This window comes from Sinocyclocheilus anshuiensis, unplaced genomic scaffold, assembly GCF_001515605.1.
Source record: "Sinocyclocheilus anshuiensis isolate Anshui unplaced genomic scaffold, SAMN03320099.WGS_v1.1 scaffold629, whole genome shotgun sequence".
Classification (NCBI taxonomy): Eukaryota; Metazoa; Chordata; class Actinopteri; order Cypriniformes; family Cyprinidae; genus Sinocyclocheilus; species Sinocyclocheilus anshuiensis.
Genome location: NW_015536485.1, coordinates 441,852 through 465,822, shown reverse-complemented (window position 1 = coordinate 465,822; position 23,971 = coordinate 441,852). Strand labels below are relative to the sequence as shown.

General features: G+C 36.0%; 1 protein-coding gene across 5 annotated transcripts in view; it reads right to left on the bottom strand.

Annotated features, from left to right (window-relative positions):
- Positions 1-23,971, bottom strand: part of LOC107684070 (low-density lipoprotein receptor-related protein 8-like) — a 201,177-nt gene that overhangs the window by 26,045 nt on the left and 151,161 nt on the right. For all 5 annotated transcript variants that reach the window (XM_016480246.1, XM_016480264.1, XM_016480229.1 and 2 more), the window contains exons 5-10: positions 20,850-21,233; positions 17,342-17,467; positions 15,657-15,779; positions 11,687-11,806; positions 11,288-11,413; positions 1,514-1,685 (exon numbers count right to left, since the gene is read on the bottom strand). In XM_016480246.1, the coding sequence (XP_016335732.1) occupies positions 1,514-1,685; positions 11,288-11,413; positions 11,687-11,806; positions 15,657-15,779; positions 17,342-17,467; positions 20,850-21,233 (1,051 nt within the window). The remainder of the gene's footprint in view (positions 1-1,513; positions 1,686-11,287; positions 11,414-11,686; positions 11,807-15,656; positions 15,780-17,341; positions 17,468-20,849; positions 21,234-23,971) is intronic.

Here is a 23,971-nt window from a genome sequence, read left to right as displayed (position 1 = left end):
GCCAAAACCGCATGGTGTTTTGTGTTCACACCAGGATCAAACAATGATGTATTTGATCAACAAGAGCAACAAATTGTCTGTTTAATTGGCTGGGTTTGGGTTCCCTCTGACATCTTAATTACAGCAGAAGCCTTGCATCGCATTAACCCAAAATGGTGTTAATTGGAATTAATCAAAGCAATAAACACAACATTAATCTATCAACCTTTATGCTGAAAGAGAGGTTTTGAGCTCTCATGCTAGAGAACCACTATGCAAACAAAACAGCTTTTTACTGACAGATCAATAACCACACAACACTTAAAATACACACATGCCAGTTTCAAGTAAACCTAAGTGAGGATTGGTTAATGGCCCCAACAATGGCCCTTAAAACTGATATGCCTCATTTGAGGTTTCAGCTGTCAACTGACATCTACACTGCTGCGTCTTCACCGTAACCATCAATTCATGCCACTCTCTCTGTCAGGGAGCACACACATAAATTAAACTCCCTGCAGACAAACAGAAGTATTTCCATTCTTCTGAGTGCTCTTCTGAGGGGGTTATAAAGTGATAATGAACTGTCGTACGTCGTTCTAACACAAGCCCTCCTGAGGGGAGTGGGGATGAGTAATGGGACGCATTATTGTTGGAGCTAAATTATGGGAAGCATATGGTGCGGTTGAAATGATTTAGAGATGGTCCTAGAGGCTGACGTGACTCAGAGTGATTCAGGAAGTGAGGTGGAGACCCGAGCATGACGGGCCAGCACGCACACTGGGACAGTAAAGGACAAACGTTGGTCAAGTTTTCCAGCTGCTGTTGTTGCACAGGCAGGCTGTGTGACAAGCTGCTGTCCGACTGATAAGATGACTGTTAAATGGCCGGTAGCACTTATTCAATTTTGTAGTAGTGTACACTGTCATTGTTTATGTGTTATGAAAAATAATATATTCAAAATAATGAAATAATTTAAATAAGTAAATAATAAATAATTAATTTAATAAATTAATTCATTAATCTGATAATGTGCTTTAAGAGTTTTTTTTAACAGTTTTTTTTTTCAGTGTGGTTTATGCTTATTACAAGAAGAACAAACAAAACGTTAATGAGGCAGAAAAATAAACGTAATCTAATTCAAGATATATTCTCTCAAAAAAAAGTCTGATCAATTTTTAACATGTTTTGAGGATGTTTATGTCAGTCTATCACCCCTCTATCACTTATTAGACTAAGTAAGCCCAAGAAAAAGTCTGTGAAATGTGCATGGAAGTAATTTCCTTCACATCTCTCAATCCACGATGTTTGTTGCTGTGAGAACATTTCCAGCAGGTCTATGGCAGCTGTTCTCATGCATTTAATATCTGCCAGCTGAGAGGAGGCGGGAAGAGATTCTCAAAAGAGGGTTTCAACACTGCACCGGTCTCCTCCTACCGAAGCATTGAGCACTAATTGTAAATTATCCTTCTTAAATAAAGATTAAACAGCTGTCAAGTTAGAGAAATGGAACATGCTCTAATGTTGTGTATACCTGAAGATCTTGCGATGGTAGAGGTCACACCAGTACATCTTGTTGGTGGTCACGTCCACATCTAGAGCCACAGCGTTCTTCAGGGTTGGCACTACCTGCGTATAGTCCTTCTTCACCAGGTCAATGCGCCGAATCTCATGTCGGTTAGTAAACATAAGATATGGGCTTTTACCTATGAGGGGAAAATAAAAGTTTCATCAGCTCCCTTGTTATCTTGGGATCCTCCTAACAGATGACTGAGCTGATAAACCAATCAATATTAGGCCATTTTGAGATAATCAACATCAGAAAAAATCATTAAAAATAGGACACAGAAGTCCAAATGAGATTTCTTTAGCTTCACAATTGTTTCAACTCGCCTTGATAAACTGAGACTTTTGCTTATTAGAGAAAAAAAGACCCCAGAATCTCACATGCATCTCCTTCAGTTTGAGAGACTGTAGTCAAAATCACATTTATGATCAATTTAGGATATAAAAAAAAATAAAAAATGTAGACCTGACTGAAAAATTACAAATATAAACTTATGGGGCCAGATTTACTAACAGCTTAAAAAATAAGCATTAAAATAGTAGCGTCATGATATACACGCAGTGAAGAATTAGCGGAAAATGCGTGGACACAGTTATTTTTGCGGCTGATCTTATTGAATATGCATTTGTAGGAGTTTCCCTTTCAGACGCAAAATTTATGGGAGGAGAGTATTAAAATGAATCACTCAACGCGATTTACTAACATTTGCGCTCGTCAAATTACTGCTATTTTAGCCATTTGCTAATTTGCCCTGTGTAGTGAATCTGGCTCTTAGTGTCCCTTCCTGACCCTTATTGTTGTTCATCATTACAATTACACAAATGAAAATATTTCCAATTATTCAAAACAACAAAAAACAAAAAACTCAAATGCTTCTCACACTTGTAAAACTAAATTATCTGAACTATGCCATTCATGTTCATTCTATAGCTCTATACTCTTACTGTATGCTAACAATTGTTTAATTATTTTTTTTTTCTTCTGAATTAATTTTTTTATAAACCTCGAGGACAAAGTTGAAATGAAAATAAATTATTGCTGAGAACTCTGAGCAAAATTATTTCACTCCAACACGCAATCTACCAACATGCCAGCTGACTACACGACTGTGCTTGTGTTGGATTCCACTGTTATAAGTGCGTATATGTGCTACCGGGCAAAGGTAAAAACACTAAAACTCAAATGATTAAAATGCTCCCAGAGGAGAAGAATATTTTATCATTTAAATTATTACACTTGCCGGAATGCAAATGTTGCGAGAAAGAAGCTAAAGAGAGCTGGCACTTCAAGTACTACAGTACAAAAAAACAGCAGTCTTCTCAGATGAGTAAACACATTAGGGCATATTACATTTAAACAAGCATAGTGGCTGATTTGCACTCATACTATTTATTAATTAGAAAGGCACAAAAAATAACCATATGACTCGCACAAGTGCACCCATTTGTGTGCATAAAATCACTGACTGAAATTTTGTATTGCTTATTTAATTTGCAGAGCAGAAGCAAATGTGTGTGTGTCTAAATATAAGCTAAATATAATTAATTTACTCATGAATGCCGTGTGTGAGTCTGCAGTGCACCTCCAGGTTAGTTCCAGGTTAGTGACATGTGGCCGAAGTGGGTCTGAGAATTTCCAAATAATTACCCTGCACTGTGGCGTGTATGGAGATGAGTGTGTGTATGTGTGTCAGAGTGTGTTTGTGTACTGTTTGGGAGCTTAGTCACTGCGATTTGGTGCTCAGTCATGCCAACACAGAATATCACTGACCCTATTAGTTTATCCTCTATGTAGCAGCAAGGGCACTCTCCCTATTTGAGTCACTTGGTCCCCTCCAGCTCCCCCTTCAAACCTACTTGATATGGGTGTAATTCATTTTCATCCTGTCACCTGCTCACATCACAAAAGTGTTACGATCCTGAGGAAAAATCTGTTCTCCTAACCCTCATTGTACCCTTCCTGTGCCCTCTATTATTCTTTCATTCAGCTTTTCATCTCTAATAAGCTCGACGCATCCAGACATCTCACGATTTGTATTACTGTAGAGGATATAATGTGATTGTCCCACAATTTGGGTTCTTCTCAACAGTGATAGTGAGTTGCATGCAAAAAGCAACTAGAAGTCATTTTTAAAGATATTAATAAAAAAAGTGAACACTCGTGTTTATTAAATTCATGCAACATACAGAACAACACAGTAGAAAAAAATCAATCTTCATCTTTACGCAAATGAGCTTTGATAAAATGTAGCAACTACCAATGAGAATGCAGAGAGTGGAATTGTGGAATGTGCTACACACAGCGCAGAGACCCGACCTGGGGTGCGTTTCCCAAAAGCAACAATGGTCGCAAGTTCCGTCGTTACCAATAGATTTCAATGGAACTAACTACCATAGTTAGCTAACCATGCTTTTGGGAAACGCACCCCTGGTTATTTATGTCATAAGTGGTTAGATGGACAATAATCTGGTAAGGTCATGGTTGATTTGGTAGACTATCTTGGTCAACTTGGTTGGAGCTGGAAGACTATTATGACTAAGCTGTATAATATATAATTATATAATGTATAATATAATATATAATTATAATATAATAAATTTTGAGCGGCAGTGTGTATTATTTTTACATACATATATTTTAACACTACCACTCAAAAGTTTGGGGTCAGTAAGATTTTTTTAATGTTTTTAAATGTTTTAAAAGTCTGCAGAAAAGGGTTGCATCTATTTGATCAAAATACAGTAAAAACTAATATTCTGAAAAATTATTACAATTTAAAATAACTGTTCTCTATTTAAATATATTTTAAAATGCAATTCATTTCTCTGATGGCAAAGCTGAATTTTCTACATCCATTACTCCAGTCTTGACACACGATTCTCTACAAAACATTTCAATTTGGTAATTTGGTAATCAAGAAAAAAATATTATTATCAGAAATGTCAAAATAACAGCTTTTATATGAGATAGAACTTTTTTGTAACATTATAAATGTATTTACCTTCACTTTCAATCAATTTAATGTCCTTACAGAATTAAAGAGTTAGCTTAAAAAAAATTAAATAATAATAATACAATTACTGACCTCAAACTTTTCAACAGTAATTGTAATAGAAACAATACAGGAGTTTCAGGTTTGGGACAAGTTCACAGAGAACTTTTTTACTGTCCTATCAGTAAAAGCTTCCTTCACAAGACTGTATGATCCACAAATGCCAAGTGTTATAGACAAATTAAAGACTAAAAGAGTGCAAAAATAGATAATAGTGCAGGGGGTGAAGGAAAGAGAGATGGTGAGCGAGCATAATGAGCAGCAGGTGCTGTGTGGTCAGATGTCACTGTGAGGTTTGGCAGTGATGTAGAGAAGATGAGTGGAGCTAATGGATGAGATCTCATTTCTCTTCAGCTGAACTGCATTACATTTACATAAAGTTGCTGTGCTGACCATCATTGGTGTCATGACAACTACTTTTGAGAAACGCATAAATCAGCACTTTCTCAGATGGCCATATGTGCTCTAAGCATCTTCATTCTGAAGGGTTTTTTAAGCAAAAGGGCACGATCTCTTAAACTGCCTTGATCCTTTATTACAAAGGACTTATAAAAACATGTTATTGTAATCCTTAAAACAAGCTGAAGTGTCAAGAATAAAGTATATCCTGTGTCCTAACTATATAAATTAATTTTAACATTTTTATTAAATTTATTGCATTTCTGTGCCACTAGCTCTATCAAACAGAACTACAAAAAATAATGTTACTTAAAAGTAACAATAACTATTAACATTATGTATATTTACTGTACGTACCTCTTTTTTAATCTCCTCTAAAAATAATAAAATAATAATAATATACAGTGCTGCTTGAAAGTCTGTGAACCCTTTACAATTTTCTATATTTCTGCATAAATATGACCCAATTCATCATCAGATTTTCACACAAGTCCTGAAAGTAGACATAGAGAACCCAATCAAACAAATGAGACAAAAATATTTTCTGTGTCATTTATTTATTGAGAAAAATGATCAATTGTTACATTTCTGTGTGGTGCAAAAGTATGTGAATCTTTGCTTTCAGTATCTGGTGTGACCCAATTTTGCAGCAGTAACTGCAGGTAAAGTTCCTTGTAACTGCTGATCAGTCCTGCACAACATCTTGTATTAGTTTTTCTCCTATGAGCTGCTTGCTTCAGCTCCTTCCACAACATTTCAATTGAATCAAGGTCCAGATTCTGACTTGGCCATTCCAAAACATTAATTTTGTCCTTCTTTAACCATCCTTTGGTAAAATGACTTGTGTGCTTGGGGTCGTTGTCTTGCTGCATGGCCCAGTTTCTCTTGAGACTCAGTTCTCGGACAGATGTCCTGACATTTTCCTTTAGAATTTGCTGGTATAATTCAGAATTAATTGTTCCATCAATGATTGTAAGTCGTCCTGGCCCAGATGCAGCAAAACAGGCCCAAACCATGACACTACCACCACCATGTTTCACAGATGGGATAAGGTTCTTATGCTGGAATGCAGTGTGTTCTTTTCTCCAAACAGAACACTTCTCATATAAACCAAAAAATTATATTTTGGTCTCATTTGTCCACAAAACATTTCTCCAATAGTCCTCTGGCTTGTCCACATGATCTTTAGCAAGCTGCAGACAGGCAGTGATTTTCTTTTTGGAGATCAGTGGCTTTCTCCTTGCGACTCTGCCATGCACACCGTGGTTGTTCAGTGTTCTCCTGATGGTGGACTCATGAACATTAACATTAGCCAATGTGAGAAAGGCCTTTAGTTGCTTAGAAGTTACCCTGGGTTCCTTTGCAACCTCGCAGACTATTACAAGTCTTGCTTTTGGAGTGATCTTTGTTGGTCGACCGCTTCTTGGGAGGTTAACAGTGGTCTTGAATCTCCTCCATTTCTACACAATCAATAAATAAATGACAAAGAAAATATTTTTGTCTCATTTGTTTGATTGGGTTCTCTAGGTCTACTTTCAGGACTTGTGTGAACATCTGATGATGAATTGGGTCATATTTATGCAGAAATATAGAAAATTGTAAATCACAAACTTTCAAGCAGCACAATAAGACGAGGACTGTCCAGTTTATGGTTCAAACTTATTGGAGATCCACAATTATTCTTTTATGATGTGCCATCATATCATTCATGCTTTTGATGAACAGCTTGTCTCAGTCCTTCAAACACACTGTGCTTCTTCCAAGACATCAAGACCGTCACCGATGTCTTTGAGCTTCCCTCTCAATGTCCACTGCAATTCTCCACTGTGCTTCACTTCTGCAACCATTTCATCCAATAATATCATATCCCTCAGCCGCTCACAACAGCAGCTCACAGAATAAACGTGAGCCATCAGTCCCAAAGACATCCAAACACAAGCTGTTCCACACCGCAGACAGGCATCATCCTATTGGCTGACACCCAGTGTGCAGAGCACAGACAGTGTGACACAGTTTCATCAATTTCTAGAGTCATATATAGGAAGCGAGGTGAGGGAAAACAGGTGGGAGCGAAAGCATGAAGATAATCAAATGATGCATGTGGGGGTGTAACATCTTGACTGACAAGTAACAATGAAAAGAGAAGGAGACAGACATGAAAAAGTGTCTGCGGTTATGCCAGTGTCACTCATTTCCCATAACCCCCTCGATCATGTCACTCAGCCGAGTCTCACATTAAGGCCAAATTACACGGCTCAGATTTACTCTCAACAGGTGAGTGACCTCACACTTATAATGACAGTATGTGACAGGCCTATCAGAGAGCTGGAAGCACATGACACACATGCTGCTCTAGTATAATCCAGGGTTCCCACACTTTTTCACCACACAATCTCCATGACTTCTCCTGTCATTCAAATTTTCCAGATAAGGATTCACAACAGCCAATATTTTAGAGCTGCAAATAGCTACAAAAGAAAACTTTAAGATTTTATTCAATTCCATGCCTTTTCCAGCATCCCAAATTTTAAAAGCTAATAACATGTATTTTAAAAAGATAAACCACAATAAACAGGTGTTGTAAAAGACATATCATTGCAAAGCTGCTAAATTGCCTGATAACTGTAAACATCATACAGGTACAGTGCCGTGAAAAGGTTTTTGCCCCCTTCCTGTTTTTTTTAATTTATTTTTTGCATATTTCTCACACTTAAAAGATTCAGATCATCAAACAATTTTTAATATTACACAAAGATAATGCAAGTAAATACAAAATGCAGTTTTTTAAATTATGATTTAATTTATTAAGGGAAAAAAGCTGTCCAAACCTACCTGGCCCTACGTGAAAAATTTATTGCCCCCTCCTTTTAAATCATGAAAGAACTGTGATTAACCACATTATTTTAGAAATTTCACTAGCCACACCCAGGCCTGATTACTGCCAGACCTGTTGAATCAAGAAATCACTTAAATAGAACCTGTCTGACAAAGTGAAGCATGCTTAAAGAGCAACACATCATGCCGGAGACAAAAGTTGAACTTTTTGGAAGGTGTGTGTCCCGTTACATCTGCCGTAAAACCAACACAGCATTTCATAAAAAGAACATCATACCAACAGTCAAACATAGTGGTGGTAGTGTGATGGTCTGCGGCCATCAGTTTGTGACCTCAAGCTCAAGCACACTTGGGTTATGCAGCAGGACAATGACCCGAAACACACCAGCTAGTTCACCTCTGAATGGCTCAAGAAAAACAAAATGAAGGTTTTGGAGTGGCCAAATCAAAGTCCGGACCTAAATCTGATTGAGATGCTGTGGCATGACCTTAAACAGTCCATTCATGCTCGAAAACCCTCCAATGTGGCTGAATTAAAACAATTCTGTAAAGAAGAGTGGGCCAAAATTCCTCCACAGCGATGTGAATGCTTGATTGCAGTTGTTGCTGCAAAGGGTGCCACAATCAGTTATTAAATTTAGGGGGCAATTACTTTTTCACGTAGGGCCAGGCAGGTTTGGACCGCTTTTTTCCCCTTAATAAATGAAATAATTATTTCAAAACTTCATTTTGTATTTACTCGGGTTATCTTTGTGTAATATTAAAAGTTGTTTGATGATCTGAATCATTCAAGTGTGACAAATATGCAAAAAAAAAAAAACAACAGGAAGGGGGCAAAAACTTTTTCACACCACTGTATGCAAATAATCATATTACTTAGCATAATAATTATTTATTTTGATTATCATCAATAAACAAAATTTACTGAACAGTGGTATCTTTTATCAAACTGCTGTTGTCAGACAAGCCTGTGCATTACAGTGATTTTACTACAGTTAAAGGGATAGATCACTCAAATTTAACTTGCATCATCCTTTACTTTTCGTTAAATACCTTATGACTTTCTTTTCTATGAAACATAAAAGATGATATTTTGAATATTTTTATTTGTCCTTTCAGTGGAAGTCAATGGGCACCAAAATATATTTTTTTACCAGTGTTCCTCAAAATGTGTACATGATTCATGAATAACAGAATAAATGACAGAATTTTTGAGTGAACTATGGTTTTAAGGGGATTTGCACTTCATTTGGTGCTGAGGCTGATATGTACACAAATAATGAGTGGCTTGTGTCCCTACTGCACATTCATTGGATTTGCCTTTCATTTATAATATTTGTCTCCTCAAATCTAAACAAACTGATTATGTTAATTCAGATGTAACAGAATATTTAATTAAAATATTGCACGCAGCAAGCAATGATGCTCACATATGAAAGGCGCTGTCTGTTTTGTCCTGTTTGTTTTTGGCTGTGCTTGAATAAATAAAAAATAAAAAAACCCTGCATGTAAAGTCTGTGAAATTGGTCTGGTAATGTTTTGTTTTACTAACAGGGTCACTGAACACTCTCTGGAATCTCTATTCATATCACAAGTCATTATAGCTCATACTGGCACCCAAAGGTCATATTTGCAGTTACTATTGTGTCTGAAAAATGGCTGTCATACCCAGAAAACCAAAGTCTGTGAATACAGCGTATAAAAGCGCACCTCCCTCTTATCTTTAACGTGCTTCTGCCTGATATGCTTATGAAAGGGAACAAAAAAGTTATTTATTTTACATTTTGAAAGATAGACCTGTGGCAAAAACATCAAGCTATTAAATTGATTTAATAGCTTTTCTAGGCACAGCAAAAAGGTAGAACGATGAAGAAAAAACATGAAGTTTGATTTAAAACCCATAGATTTCTGGAGACCTTTTAAAAGAGAATTTAGAATGACTGAAATAAAAGTCAAATAATTAGGGCTGCACGATTAATCGAATGCGATTGTCATGCGCATTTTGTTAAAAAAGCCGGTTCTGTAATCAGCAAGAAATCATCATCACGTGCTTTCAGCTTCTGTCGAATCGCGATCTCGATTCCATTTCGATTTATCGTGCAGCCCTATCAAATATCAAATCTTAATTTGAATCTGCATCTGTAATCTTGAACTAAATTCCACTTCATATCACAGAACAAAGAAAGTCTGAATCAATCTTGACAAGACTAGAAAAGAATAAAATCTCTCAAACTTTTCAGTTACAGTACATATTTTCTGTTTTTAGTGACAAGAACCATATAAAGACAGAAACTATCAACTATCTAAATTAACTCTTTTTTTTTAATCTCAGATAAAAACACACACAATGCAATATATATAGTATATTAAATATCTTGCTTTGCACTAAGATTCAATAAGTCTTGAAACTGACCACACAAACTTAAACCGATATATCAGACCTGAACTCAATACCAACAGAATGCAATTTCTGAAGAGTGAAATCACTAAGTTTTCAGTATGCTCTTTAGCCCGAGGGAACGGTTTTGTTCGCCAGCTTTACACATTGCACTTAATGACAGTGTTTCTCCAGCTGTCATCCAGCCTATCAGGAGTGCTGGAAATGCACTGAAGTTTTACGCAGGCTGATCAGGCAAATGAAGGACAATAAAGATGAGCTTCATTAAGTACACAAAACCCTCACAATTCCAAAGCATGCAATGCCGCAGCAATCCCATCTTCTTTATTAAACAAACAAGTAGCCAGCAGAAAAAAAATACCCCACTGTCTCCCTCACCTCTCAAATACAAAGAATTTTCAAGAAAAATACTGTCCTCCAGCACCACTCTAGTGAATAAATAGAAGAGATGATGCAATTTTTTTACAGCATTTTATTCCATCGCTACTATGTAATGTTTATAAAAAAAAAAAATAAAAAAATAAAAAATTGGCTGTTGTTTTTATTTGTTATTTCTTTTTATTTGTATTTATCTATTTGCATTTATTATAAAGATGTTTTTTTATCATAAATGAAAATAATATAATTTAATAATATTAATTGAATTCATATACTTAATTAATCATGTAATGAATTGATATAGTTGAATATCTGTAAATACATCATTTTTTAAAACTTTTTAAATAGTACCTCTATTTGTTTTATTAGTTTTGGAAATAATTGTAACTTCAAGATAAGAAACAACAAATTATAAGTAATCAATGTAGAAATTATGAAATAAGTTACACACACACAAAAAAAAGCAGAAACAGAAAAAATGCTAAATAACTCCTTTATCATATGGACAAAAATACTCATTTTTAAAAAAAGAATGAAAAATATTGTTTTGTCTCTGAAAAACGAAAATGTCATCATTGGTAAAATGTCCCCCACCATTAGTATGTACAACAAAAAAGGTAAATTTTGAACCTTGGCCCAGAACAGTGATGGATGGAGATGCTGGTGTGAAGTATCTTACCCACTGCTTTACACGTCTTGGTAACCGGGTCCATCTCGTAACCCTCGTAGCATTCACATTTGTAGTCGCCTTTGAGGTTGATACATATTTGACTGCAGGCATCAGGGTTCTCGCATTCGTCTATGTCTGGAGAGGACCATCAGAAAAGCATTAGAAACAGAGTAGAGATACACAGAGAACAGAGGCTTTTGTAGCACAGTGTCCACAGACAATATAAATGATGCTTGCAAACACCATCCGGGGATTTCTCTACTATCAATTATAAAGCGATGATGACGCTGAGAGTAAACAAATCATAGATGATCACAATGCACGTACAACAGTGGTCTATTGGGAAAATGAGTACAATATAGTCTTGCACAGCATCAAAATGTTGGTATCTGACATAATATACGTTACCTCCACAAGTCTTCTTGTCAAGGAGCTTGTAGCCCGAAGGACATTCACACTCATAGCCGATCTGATGGTCCTTACATATGTGAGAGCAGCCGCCATTGTTGATGGCACATTCATTCAGACCTATGACAGTAAAAAATAACAAGGCGGTGTCAAAGGTCAGCGTGCCCGGCAGGAATTGGACGGTAAGTGCCCACTGCAACCTGACACCAGCTGACGACAGACTGCTTCTTTCTCATTTTCTAGGTTGCGCTTCAAGACTTTATGAGAAAGTGATGAGGTGAGTGCCGTCTAACTGAAAGACCTGCCTTAAATGCTTGAAAAAATGCAGTGGGTCATGGGAGGAAACTGCTTGTGTGTGGCACGCTGTGAGAGAGAGTGACAGAGTAATATGGCAGAGGTCTCACCAGTATTGCGCTCGATAATTCTCTGAGCAACTAAAACATTTGGGCATTGGCTGATGGCTCCCTCCATTACAGATGACAGTCAGAATACACATACATCACTCTTTTAATGTCATCTCTACAGTATGTCTGCTCTTTCTGACCCTAATAAAAAGCAGCAAAATATTGTTACACAGTTATTTGTTATAATTACCACAATTACCTCAGCAGAAGAAAAGATGCAAAACTCACTCTTATAGTTTTATTGAACTTTATTTGTTTAAAACAAGTAACATTTCAGCCATTGTCAAGACCTTCATTTTTCCATTTTTTCTTCAAGAGTGAGTGTTGCACCTTTTCTTCAACTGAGATGAACTCTTTACTTGGTTTGAGCATCTCTTTTTAACTTTTATTACAATTACCACAGGAAAATTGAATCATCTTGTGTCATTAACCCATTTAGGACTTTACCACAGATCTACAGTGAATTAACACACACTTTTCAGCTTGAAACTTTCAAAACATAGTCCACAAATGTCATTCAGACAGCAGTACTTGAGTGTATGTTCAGTTACAAACAAATTGTGGCTATCAATGATTATCAATAAGGATTATCACATGGGATACATTCACCCATGGCATTTATGTGATGCAGGTTTGAATCTGGCCTGCAACACATCCAAATACCACTTCCAGTCACCTCTATAGTGTTTATTTGAGAAGCAAATAATAATAATAATAATAAATAATAATAATAATAATAATAATAATTATTATTATTAAGGTTTTTAATTTTAGTTTAAAAATAGATTAGTTTATAAATAGTTGCAATTTATTAATTCAGCTTTTATTATCATTCTTATTAAGAAGAATGACTATAATAATAAAGCTGAATAAACACATAAAAACTATTTATAACTCTATAAAATAAATAGAAACTATTTTTTACACTAAATTTATTTAGCAAGCAAATACCAACACTAATAATAATGTTAATAATAATAATGCAAAATAGTATAAATATAAAGAAATATAAACTATTATTTATTTAATGTATTATTATAAACTATTATTAATGTATGTATTAATTACTATTATTTTGAAAGCCAATAATAATAATAATAATAATAATAATAGTAACAATATTAACAAGCTGTAAAATGAATGAATGAATGAATAAATAAGAAAGAAAGAAAGAAAGAAAGTTTGTGGATATCAGTGTGTCTTGGTGTGCATGTAGAACACAAGAGACATATAAACCAGCCTGACAGAACAAAAAAAAAAAAAGTGGACAGGTGGAGGAAAAAAGACAGCAATAGAAAGGGAGAAAGAGAAGAATAGCTGATGCTAATGCTGAGGAACAGCTGACAGCAGGAGATAGACGGAGGACAGACACACCACAGGAAGTTCAAGTAAATAAGGGAAAGAAAAGAAAGTAGAATGAAAGGAGACAGGTTGAGAGAAGAGGCAGGACAAACACCTGGACCGTGACTAAGAGAAATGCACACTCAAAAAGCGAGCGAGACACTCTCCGACAAGCAAGAAACTAACTATTTTCTCCAGGCCACATATGAATCATGTATAACAAGTAAAGGATGCACTAGTGAATATGGTAGAAGCGTAATCCCTGGCACCAGTCCTAGTGATTTAGCATGCATAGCTGCAGTGGCCCACTTGGAGCCGGTCCAGAGTGCACTGGGCTCAGAGGGGGGCGTCTGCCGTGCGTCAGGTGCCTGCACTAATCTCATCTGCTGAGTGGAGCGACCCGCAAGGAAATTAACACCATCCTGAAGAGCCACTGTGGGACCATGTATTTTACATTAAGGACTGATACAAGAGTGAACATAACCAGGAGGACAGGGAGAAAGAGAGAGGGAGAGTTGAGCAAGGAGCTGGCATTTCCTAAATACCATCTCGATCAAATTAACATACACCTGCAAGGTGTTGGAAAACAATCCGAACATTTAGTTAGTAAGATATTTTTCTTATAAAGGTGAAGTGTGCAATATCTATTCGACAAGTGATGCCACATGTATCTGTCTGTGAGCGCTGTAGCGAATCAGCTCATGGGGAAATATGAACAATTAATCATATTGTTAACTGAGGGGTGTTACAGAGTATTTGTTAAATATAGCTAACAAAATATATATTGTGTGTTTGATTGGTCCAGACGCTACAGCGCCGCAATGTTGTGGTTTTATGTGACAGAAGCGACTCTGGGCATGAGACTAAAAGCGCAAATTCCATTTTTTCTTTGCAGTGTGATGGAAAAGATTAGACCAACTATCTATAAAAAACCTGCCACATTGATGCCATGCGAATGTTCGCTTCGGTCTGAGCAGACGCATTAACCTCTTAAGACCCGAGAAAAGATTTTTAGGAAAAAAATCGTAACAGAAAGTCATATTTTGATTTGAAACCCCATAACATTTTCCTGAGATGTTGATTTATGACAGACAGTTTAAAAATTAGACAGATTTAAATGATAATTACAAAATATTATCATATTTCCATAAGAGTGTCACTAAATTAATATCAGACATATTTGAAGACCAAGGAGAGGGAGTGGTCATAGTGAAACATCCAAACATTTAGTATCTCTGAAAAGCCCTGAATGTGCTCTGTACAGGACATCCAGACTTAAAACATGTATAGTAACATTGCATGTATAGTCTCAGAGAAATACACCAAAATATAATGTCCTCATATGAGGTCACAGGGTCTCAGGAGGTTAATAGCAGTTTATTCAAATTAAAATGTTTAATCAAATTTGTGCAGTGTGCACCAAATGTGTGTCTTAGTGTGAACAGGCATTTAGTTAGGGACTTGGTCACTCATTCGATTGCTTAGAAAAGTATGCAAACCTTTAAAACACGGTTATTATCATTAACTAAAATTAAACTATTAAAATGTTTTTGGTTAATTGAAATATTAAGATGAAACACTGAGCAAAACTTAAAAATGTTGCCTTGACTAATATGAAGCACTAAAATTACTAACTGGAAATAAATAAAAACAAAAATGCAAACGGAAACTGAAATGCAAGTAAATTATACCTTAATAATAATATTTAAAACTAATAAAGTGACAAAAGCACTAAAACTATGATTAAAATGAAAACTGAATATAAAAAGTCCAGTTCCACAATGTGATGAAAGACAAGAACAGAGAGAAAAAAACTGATCTATGGAAACCTGCATTCTCTCTGGAGAGCAGGAGAACATGCTGGGCACGTTCTGCTTGTATGATAGCACGCGAGGGAAGACTCACACTTTCATCTTAATGATCGCTCTGTGGGTTGTTGGCCCTTGATCAAGTGAAGTCCCTAATAAGCCAACACTGCCTATAAGCTTAAATGCTGGACTAGGTTTAGTTTTCCATCTCCAAATTCAGAGTTACTAGAGAGAAGGAAAAAGCTGACCCTAGATCACTTTTGCAATTTAATCTCGGCTTCCCACACTAAAACATGTAATTTCAAAACTCACGTTCTTATATAATACCTAATTTAAAAATAAAGTCCCAAATCTATGATTGTACCAGTAAACAATTATTTAGGATCTGTGTAATTGTGCAAAAGTGTCTAAACTCACCGCACTCCTTCACAGGCTCGTCAGACCAGTCCTTGCAGTCCTTGATACTGTCGCACACTTTACCGCTATCGATACATTCCCCGCTCTTACACATGAACTTCCGCGGGCCTTCACATTTGGTGGCTGTCAAGGACACAATAAAGAGTTCTTACATTTCTGATCTTTGAGGAGTACCACATAAATACAACTAAATTATGTAGAGTACAAAACATGAACTGCCATTACACAAAACACATTTCAAGCGACACTCGTTGCATGAATGTTCATTTTGCTCTTTGCTGTACAATGACAATAGACAGTGACAAGAGGCCGTCAAGCTCAAAAGAAGTACATAAAAGCACCATAAAAGTAGTCTGTGGAATTTAACACTATACTTCAAATCCTGTAAAGCCAATAAAATAGGTCTGTGTGAGAAACAGACTGAAATATATGGCTTAAGAAGATCTGGAATATAGTAGATGAGTCATATGGACTACTTATTTAATACTTTAATGGGCCGTTCACACAGTATGCGTTTTTCCATTCCAATGCGCTACTTTTCAATTGTTTTTCAACGTAAACACACTAGATGGACATGTATGACCATTCCGCTTGAGTCTCTCATTTTATTTTACGGCAACATGGCGGAGGAGGCATTCTGCACTGCACTTTTTAAAAATAACATTCCTGAATGCTTCATCTCACGTTTTTAAATGCAAAGACGCGTTTTTTGTGAACAGCCCCTAATGGTGCTTTTTTTTGTCCTTTCTGGATCTTGACAGCCCCCCGGGTCACTGTACTGTATGTTGCGTTTAAAGTCTACATGTTTTTGAAAGAAATCTCTTACCAAGGCTGCGTTTATATGGTTAAAATTACCATAAAACAGTAATATTGTAAAAAATTACTGAAATGAACAGTTTTCTGTTTTTATATGCAGTAGTCAACATTTGAAGTGGATCAAAAAAGTTCATCAAAGTTGTCCTAAGACAAGAACGCATTTTGGTTTTAGGTTTTAGGACAACATTGATGAAAGGTTTTGATCCACTTCAAATGTTGACTTGTGTATTTTAAAGTGTAATTTATTCCTGTTCATGCAAAGTTGAATTCTCAGCAGCCATTACTTCAGTCTTCAGTGTCACATGATCCATCAGAAATCATTCTAATATGGTTAAGTAACATTCATTATTATTATCCATGTTGAAAGCAGCTAATATTTTTGTAGAAACCATGATTTTTTTCAGCATTCTTTGATGAATAGAAAGTAAAAATATAAATCTTTTGTAACATTATGTCTTGACTGGCTTTTTTTTTTTTTTTTTTTTATCATTTTAATGCATTTTTGTATACTGAACAAAATGCATGACATCTTTGTTGTTTTAGGACCAACACAAAGAATGCTGATACTATGTTCTACTTAAATCATGTTATGCATCACTAATCAGATACAGCCATGGCATAATTAATCTTTTGAGGTAAATCTGATTGAAGGTGCCATATGGGAAGTGTGCCATGAAACCCTGGAATCATGCAGGGGTACATCATGTTTGGTCCTGTAGTGCTTTGTGTGAATGTTAACTTGATTGGGGCTACAGGATTGGGTGCTCTCTACTCTTTCATCTTCACTGATAATGCTGCTAGAAGAGGGTAGAGATGAAGAGGCTAATCAAATGAGAGATAGCGAAAGGGAGATTGTTGAAGTTACTCACTTTTGTTGATGCAGGCAGCCTCGTCGCTGAAATCTGGACAGTCGTGCACTTTGTTACACTGTTTAGTGCCGTGAATGCAGGAGCCATCGCCACACTGGAACTCATCAGGACGGCAGGTCAGCACGGCTGTTGTACAGAAACAAACGTTATTGTAGGACAATCATTCCTGCATCTACATATATCAGTCTGGCCAATGAATAGATCAATATTTGGTCATTTTGAGAGGGTCAAATAAATTGAAAACTGCAGAGCAGATCATGATTTACTGATTCCCAGAAGTGGCCATTTCATCTGTCAATTCCAAAATCTACTGACATCCTTGTCAATGGATAGTGCACATGCTCTGTTTTTAAACATGTGTAGTTCATTTTCAGTAAATGATGATAAAATAAATTTTGCAGAGATCTCTGAACATTAAAAATAATCAGTCACTTACTCTGGGGCATAAGGTAACACACTGAAGAAAGAAAAATATGCTTTTCGGCAAAGAAAGGTTTTAATTTTTCACATTCATCTTTTAAAATCCCTTTAATCTTTCATACGGTGTACTTTAGAGGAGCTGCGGAGGGAGAACATTCACCGTGATCAATTTGACCTATATTTTTGCCCTGTTTTCCAGTCAAAATAAATAACCCACCTTAAAACGAAATATATTCACTTGAGAGGCAAAATTGCATGTAATATTAGTTTATTAGTTAAATGCTATATGAATGCATCAACTGTATCTGTTATATCACCTCCAGTATGGCTTTTGAACTGTTACTTGGTGGAAACATAGTTTGTTATTATTCATATATGTAATAATTTATTAAACATTGGAGTGTTTAATCATATTGCCATTGCTGTCATTTTATTAAAGCGGTAAGCATGCAGTGCTTTTATCATTAACTAAAACTAATACTATTAAAAATGTTGTTCAACGAAATAAAGCTGAAATAAAATATTAGATGCAATACTTAAGCCAATTTAACAATTTAAAATTAAGTTGAACTGAAGGACTGAAATAAAACTAAAACTGAAAATGAATTGAATTGAAACTATTTTCAAATATTTTTAAACAAACAAAAACTAATAAAAATGACAAAACACATAACAAAATTGCTAAAAATGAAAGTGAAAATACAATGAAAATAAAAAATAAAAGCCGATTCAAAAATATGACTATGGGCCAGATTTACTAAACAGGGCAAAGTACCGTTAGAGTACTCTCCTGCCATAAATTTTGAGTCTGAAAGGTAAACTCCTACATATGCATATTCAATAAGGTTAGGTGCAAAAATAACTGTGTCCAAGCCTTTTCAGCGCTAATTCACTGCGTCTTTAGTAAATCCTGACAGTACTATTTTAACGGCAAAAGACGGTTTGCGCTGACGCAAGCTGTTAGTAAATCTGGCCCTATATATAGGGTCTTATTTATAGTCTAATAAAATATAATGCAAAATGACCAAAATATGATTTGAACAGATACAAGTATTTTGAGGACGGTGCACAATCCCCTGCAAGAACCCTACAGTGAGACCAGACTCACAGAGCGCTTACTCAAGGGCACTCTGCCATACCTCAAAACACACTTGCTGCCTAGCAACCACCAAGACTCAAGCATATTATCATGCCGCTACCACAGTAGTTCGTGAAGATTTACATGTCATAAACCCATGGAAAAAAACATCATCTCAATAAACACACACATGCTAGAACAAACTGAACACGTGTGTGCACACGCTCTGCACCAACAATGCACAAGCAAACAAAGAGTATTCAGCTGCAGGTTTTGTTTTTTCAGGATTACATGTGCTCAAACAAACACATGCTTGTTTTCTTCTGCCTCATGGAGAATCAAATCCTTGAAATGTAAAGTTAAAGTCCCCATGAAATCAAAATTAAAGTTTTTTGGGTGTTAGTATCAATATGTTAGTCTTAAGGTTATCTATAAGGCAGTGTGCTCCAAAACAGTGACAAAATTCGCATTTAGAAGATATAAGCATTCAAAGCTTGCAGTTCCTCACTTCCGCCAAAACGGCTCAACGATTTTTTTGACATCACATCATACTTCAGCTTCTCATCAAACTTTCTGTCCAATCAAATGCTCTCTAGAATCTGAAGCGCCCGCCCCCTACACTATAAAATAGACGCTGAAGCCGCGGCTGAAATCGGTCACTTGTCCACAGAATTAGTATTTTCTGTACAGTGAATGGCACGTAGTGCACTATATAGGGGACAGGGAACGATTCAAACAGTGTAAATATGCTTTCCATTGAGGAAAAAAAAGAAGTCTGGTTTCGCGCTGTCACGCTAACCACCTCACCGCACACACACTCTGCTCCGGTCCAGAGACACGATAGCACGGAGCGGATCACATGCGCGAGTCGGCGCAGACCACAAAATGTATCGGAGCTTTTTGAATTTTACACAGAATTCTATATTTTATAGCAATATGGATGAGATTGTGGCTAGCATACCCTGTAAAATGCGGCTTTACGGAGCTCAACGGCTCTAGCCCAAGCTGTGATATAAACGAACGCTATTGGCTACTATAAAAAGGGGCGGGGCTGCTTGATATGTCCCGCCCTGTCTTCCAGTTTCAGTTAAAATGACGTCAACACAGAGTAACACTGCATGTTTCTAAGCATTTCAGGGGACCTTTAATAAACATTCATGCTCACTGACTCTGATTCTATTGTACTGTATATAAATCAATAAAAAAAAAACTTAAATTACATGCTAATTAATTACTCTGATTACTTTTATACATCAACATTTGCTGAAAAAAAAAACACTAAATGAAGATTTTTCAAAGACAATTAGTCTAATTATTGTGGCAGACAAAGCATTGAAGTCATTGGCATTAGAAGTCAATACAAAGTGCAGTATGTTCAAAACGGTAGTAGTTTATTTTTGAACAATAAATTGTATTAAATTAACATGTTAAAATTAGACAGCTCCAATTATATATACTGTAACAGATTGAAATCAACTTAATTTTAATAGTTTTGTAGCTTTTTTAATCTATTGTATTTTATGTGCATTTTTGATACTGCATTAGAGTATATTTTGTATTCAGTTTATTTTTTTCCAGTATTTTGAGTATGTTTTATTATGTTATCATTGTAAGCAAAATCGATACGCTGACCTTGTAAGACTACAGATCAACAAAACCAAGTTAATTTATGTTGACATGCGTGCAATGCATTTGTGTTAACAGAATTAGGAGGAGCAGACAATAGGGGACTGATTCTAAATGAACAACCATGTGTTTCACTGCTTTACTAGATCGTGACAGTAATTTAGAATGAGTGTAATGACAAGAACAGCATGCACGCAGCATTAAGAAGAGCATGTAATGCAGCCAAGTGATAAAACTGATTATTAATTCATTTAATTAACTAAATGAATCAATTAAATCACTACACAGCAAGCCTCTCCAATGTAAATACCTTAGGAAACACGTGCTTGAGAATGACAACTGTGATCAGTATATTAAGAATATTTAGTCTTCTTGCACACTTACGGCAGTTGGCCTCATCAGACTTGTCCTTGCAGTCTACATCTCTGTCGCATTTCCAGTTGAGGTGAATACACTCTCCACTCCTGCACCGGAACTCCCCCGCCGGGCAGTGGGGTTTTTGAGGCTCCGTCCTGCGACTGCAGCGCTCTAGAGATTCATCCGACTTGTCTTTGCAGTCGGGGTCTCCGTCGCAGCTCCATGGCACTGGAATACACTCGGAGTCGTTACAGCGAAACTCGTGCGGCCCGCAGGTGCTGGCGGTGGCTGCCGTGCACTTCTCCTCATCGCTGCCGTCGCCGCAGTCATCATCCCCATCGCAGACGAACGTGGGAGCCACGCACAGGCGGTTATGACACTGGAACTCTTTAGCAGGGCAAGCCTTGGCATCTGGAAAAAAAGAAGAATGTACTTTATTAACAGAGTCTTACAGTCCCTCAAATACATATATAATATGTAAAAAAAATTACTTGAACAGTAAATAGTTGATAGCTGAACCTTTAACTACTGCATGCTAATACAGACATTTTAACTTTTTTCTCATTTTTTTTATTATTCATCACGAGCATTTTTTGTCTCCTGTGTTTCCAACATTTTTGTGCACTTTTTTTTAACATAAAAATATATGAGAAAAAGCTAGCATTTTATCATTGTTCATATCTTCTTGGCATTGTACATATTTACATTTTATTCTAAAATGGTTTATTTAAAAGACAAAGTTGTCGAGTTAGGCATCAACTCTTTTCCCCATCATATTTTCCCATATTGGTAGTAATAAACTGATCCATGAATAAAAAAACCCTGATTCATAATGACATTTTCATCATCCAGGAAGTAAAATCATTAAGGACAAAGTCTCATTTTATAATATTTTCTGTATTTGTCATTTGGAGGTTATCTTAAAGTGTCAACCATGATATCATAATTTTGCATAAATAAAAACAAATATAAAATTGAAAAGTGAATATTTGCAGAAATATCAGTATTTATTCGTAATATACATTAAAATGTAATGTAAAATACATACTTTTTTAAAATGATCATTGATAATTATTAAATGATTATAATTATTTAGTAATGTTAAATTACATTGTAAAAATGATTATAAATAATAATTATTATCTATTCAATAGAATGTTTAAAATTTTGTAAAATTAGCTTTATCAAATTTCTATTCGGAAAAAAAACAAAGCTCTATGCCTTCACTTTTGCTGTTCTTTTATTATCCTCCTGTCCTGGCTTTTTACTATTTTGAACGATGACTGAAACCTTGTATAACGGGCATTTCTCGTGTTTACTGCCATCTTATGATAAATCACTTGTTGTATTCCACAACTGTAAGATGCTTTGGATAAAAGCATCTGCTAAATGAATAAATGTAAATGTATTAAATTAGTGATGGAAAAAAAGATGTGGAAAAAAACTATTGGTTTCTGTTTAACAATGTCACATCACCAAACCTATGAAATACCATTACAGTAAAATGACTGAATCACACTTCTCACTGGAAATTTATGGCAAATGTCGCATGAGCTCTGAGCTATTCTGTGCTGATGTGAGCTCCGTGACCTCACTGATTCAACTGTGCTGCGGATGACCTGAGGTTCACACTTCAGCCCCACACTGGAGGCAGACACCAAATGGGCTTAACTGTGCTGTAGTAAACGCCTGTCCATTCTTTAATGGGGTCACCCACCCCACCGGAATAACCATCCTGAAGAGCTGCAAGGCGATTGGGTGTTACATTCACAGCTAGTTTTGTAAAAGGATTTGAAATGGCTTACGAGCATGTGATCGGGTATGAATGCATTTGAGCAGATGGGATATGAAAGAAATCGATCCTGACTTTTTGTGACTTTGCGTCGATAAACCTGTAAATATGCAAACTATTTGCAAAGAGCAGCTGGGGCTCATAAAACACTTTCACCATCAAACGGTGACATTATCAAAATTGTATTGCCGGACTCGAAATCAATGTTATTTGTGCTGCTCACAGAAAGGTCATTCTTGTTGTTCATTGCACTTTAGCTGATTTGCATTTCATATTTCTGCCACCTACGCTGTTTGCTTTTGAAGCCAATTACAATAATGCTCAATGAGATATGATGCTAATTGTGTTTTTGCAAAGCTGATTAGCCAACAAGGATCTAAAAAAAAAAAAAAACTAATCAACAAGGTCCATCAGGAAAGCAAACTCTGCAACTGCTGTCGGCCACTCAAAGGTCTCTTCAATGACTATCGAATAGCTGAGGGGAAAGGGTGGAACAACATCTTCTGGAATGATCTTTTGACAAATTTAACATTGGGCTGAAATTTGTAGATATTATATAGCTACATAATTTCTCCACCCTCAAGGTCAAGGCAGCCAACAAACGTAGCATGTTGTTAAAAGAAAGTAACGTGACTGGATCTTTTTTGTGTGTACAGTGTATGGGCAGGAAGGTTGTGTTTGCTCTAAGCAGGGGGAGATGATTGGCTGAACCTTCTCTTCTCTTGTGGGACAAGAAGAGCAGTAGTGAAAATGAAAAGGTGCTCGGCCTGTGACGTAGACAGCAGCTTAAAACAACATCCTCTCAGAGAGGAACAGAACAAACATGGACCACCAGTGAACTCAGACTGACTGTCATATTCCAGCTGGAATGAAAATCAAATCATCCAGCTCTATACACTTGCAGAAGGTGTGAATTGGATGTATAAAATAAATTCACATACTAAATTAATCTATACTTAAGAGTGATTAGTAGGCCTGTCACGATAACAGCTTTTTGATGTGCGATATATTGCCCCAGAAATAATTGCGATAAGCGATATTATTGTCATTTTAAAGACCATTTTATGCCACTGAATATATAATAATAATGTAACAGCATAATAATGCAAGAAGGCCCACACACTTCCAAATGACAACACACGTTTAATTTTTAAGAATATTTAGATCATGGATCTAAAACCTGAATAAATGGTAAATAAACATTTTCTAAGAAAAAGTGCAAAGTAACAAGTAGAAAAAAAGAAAAAGGCACAAAGAACTTGTATGGAGATTTTTTCATCTACAGATTTTTCCCGGACCTTCTTTTCTCTGTAAATTAAGGGTGCACACTATTGCTGAAAAACACAATCACTACTTA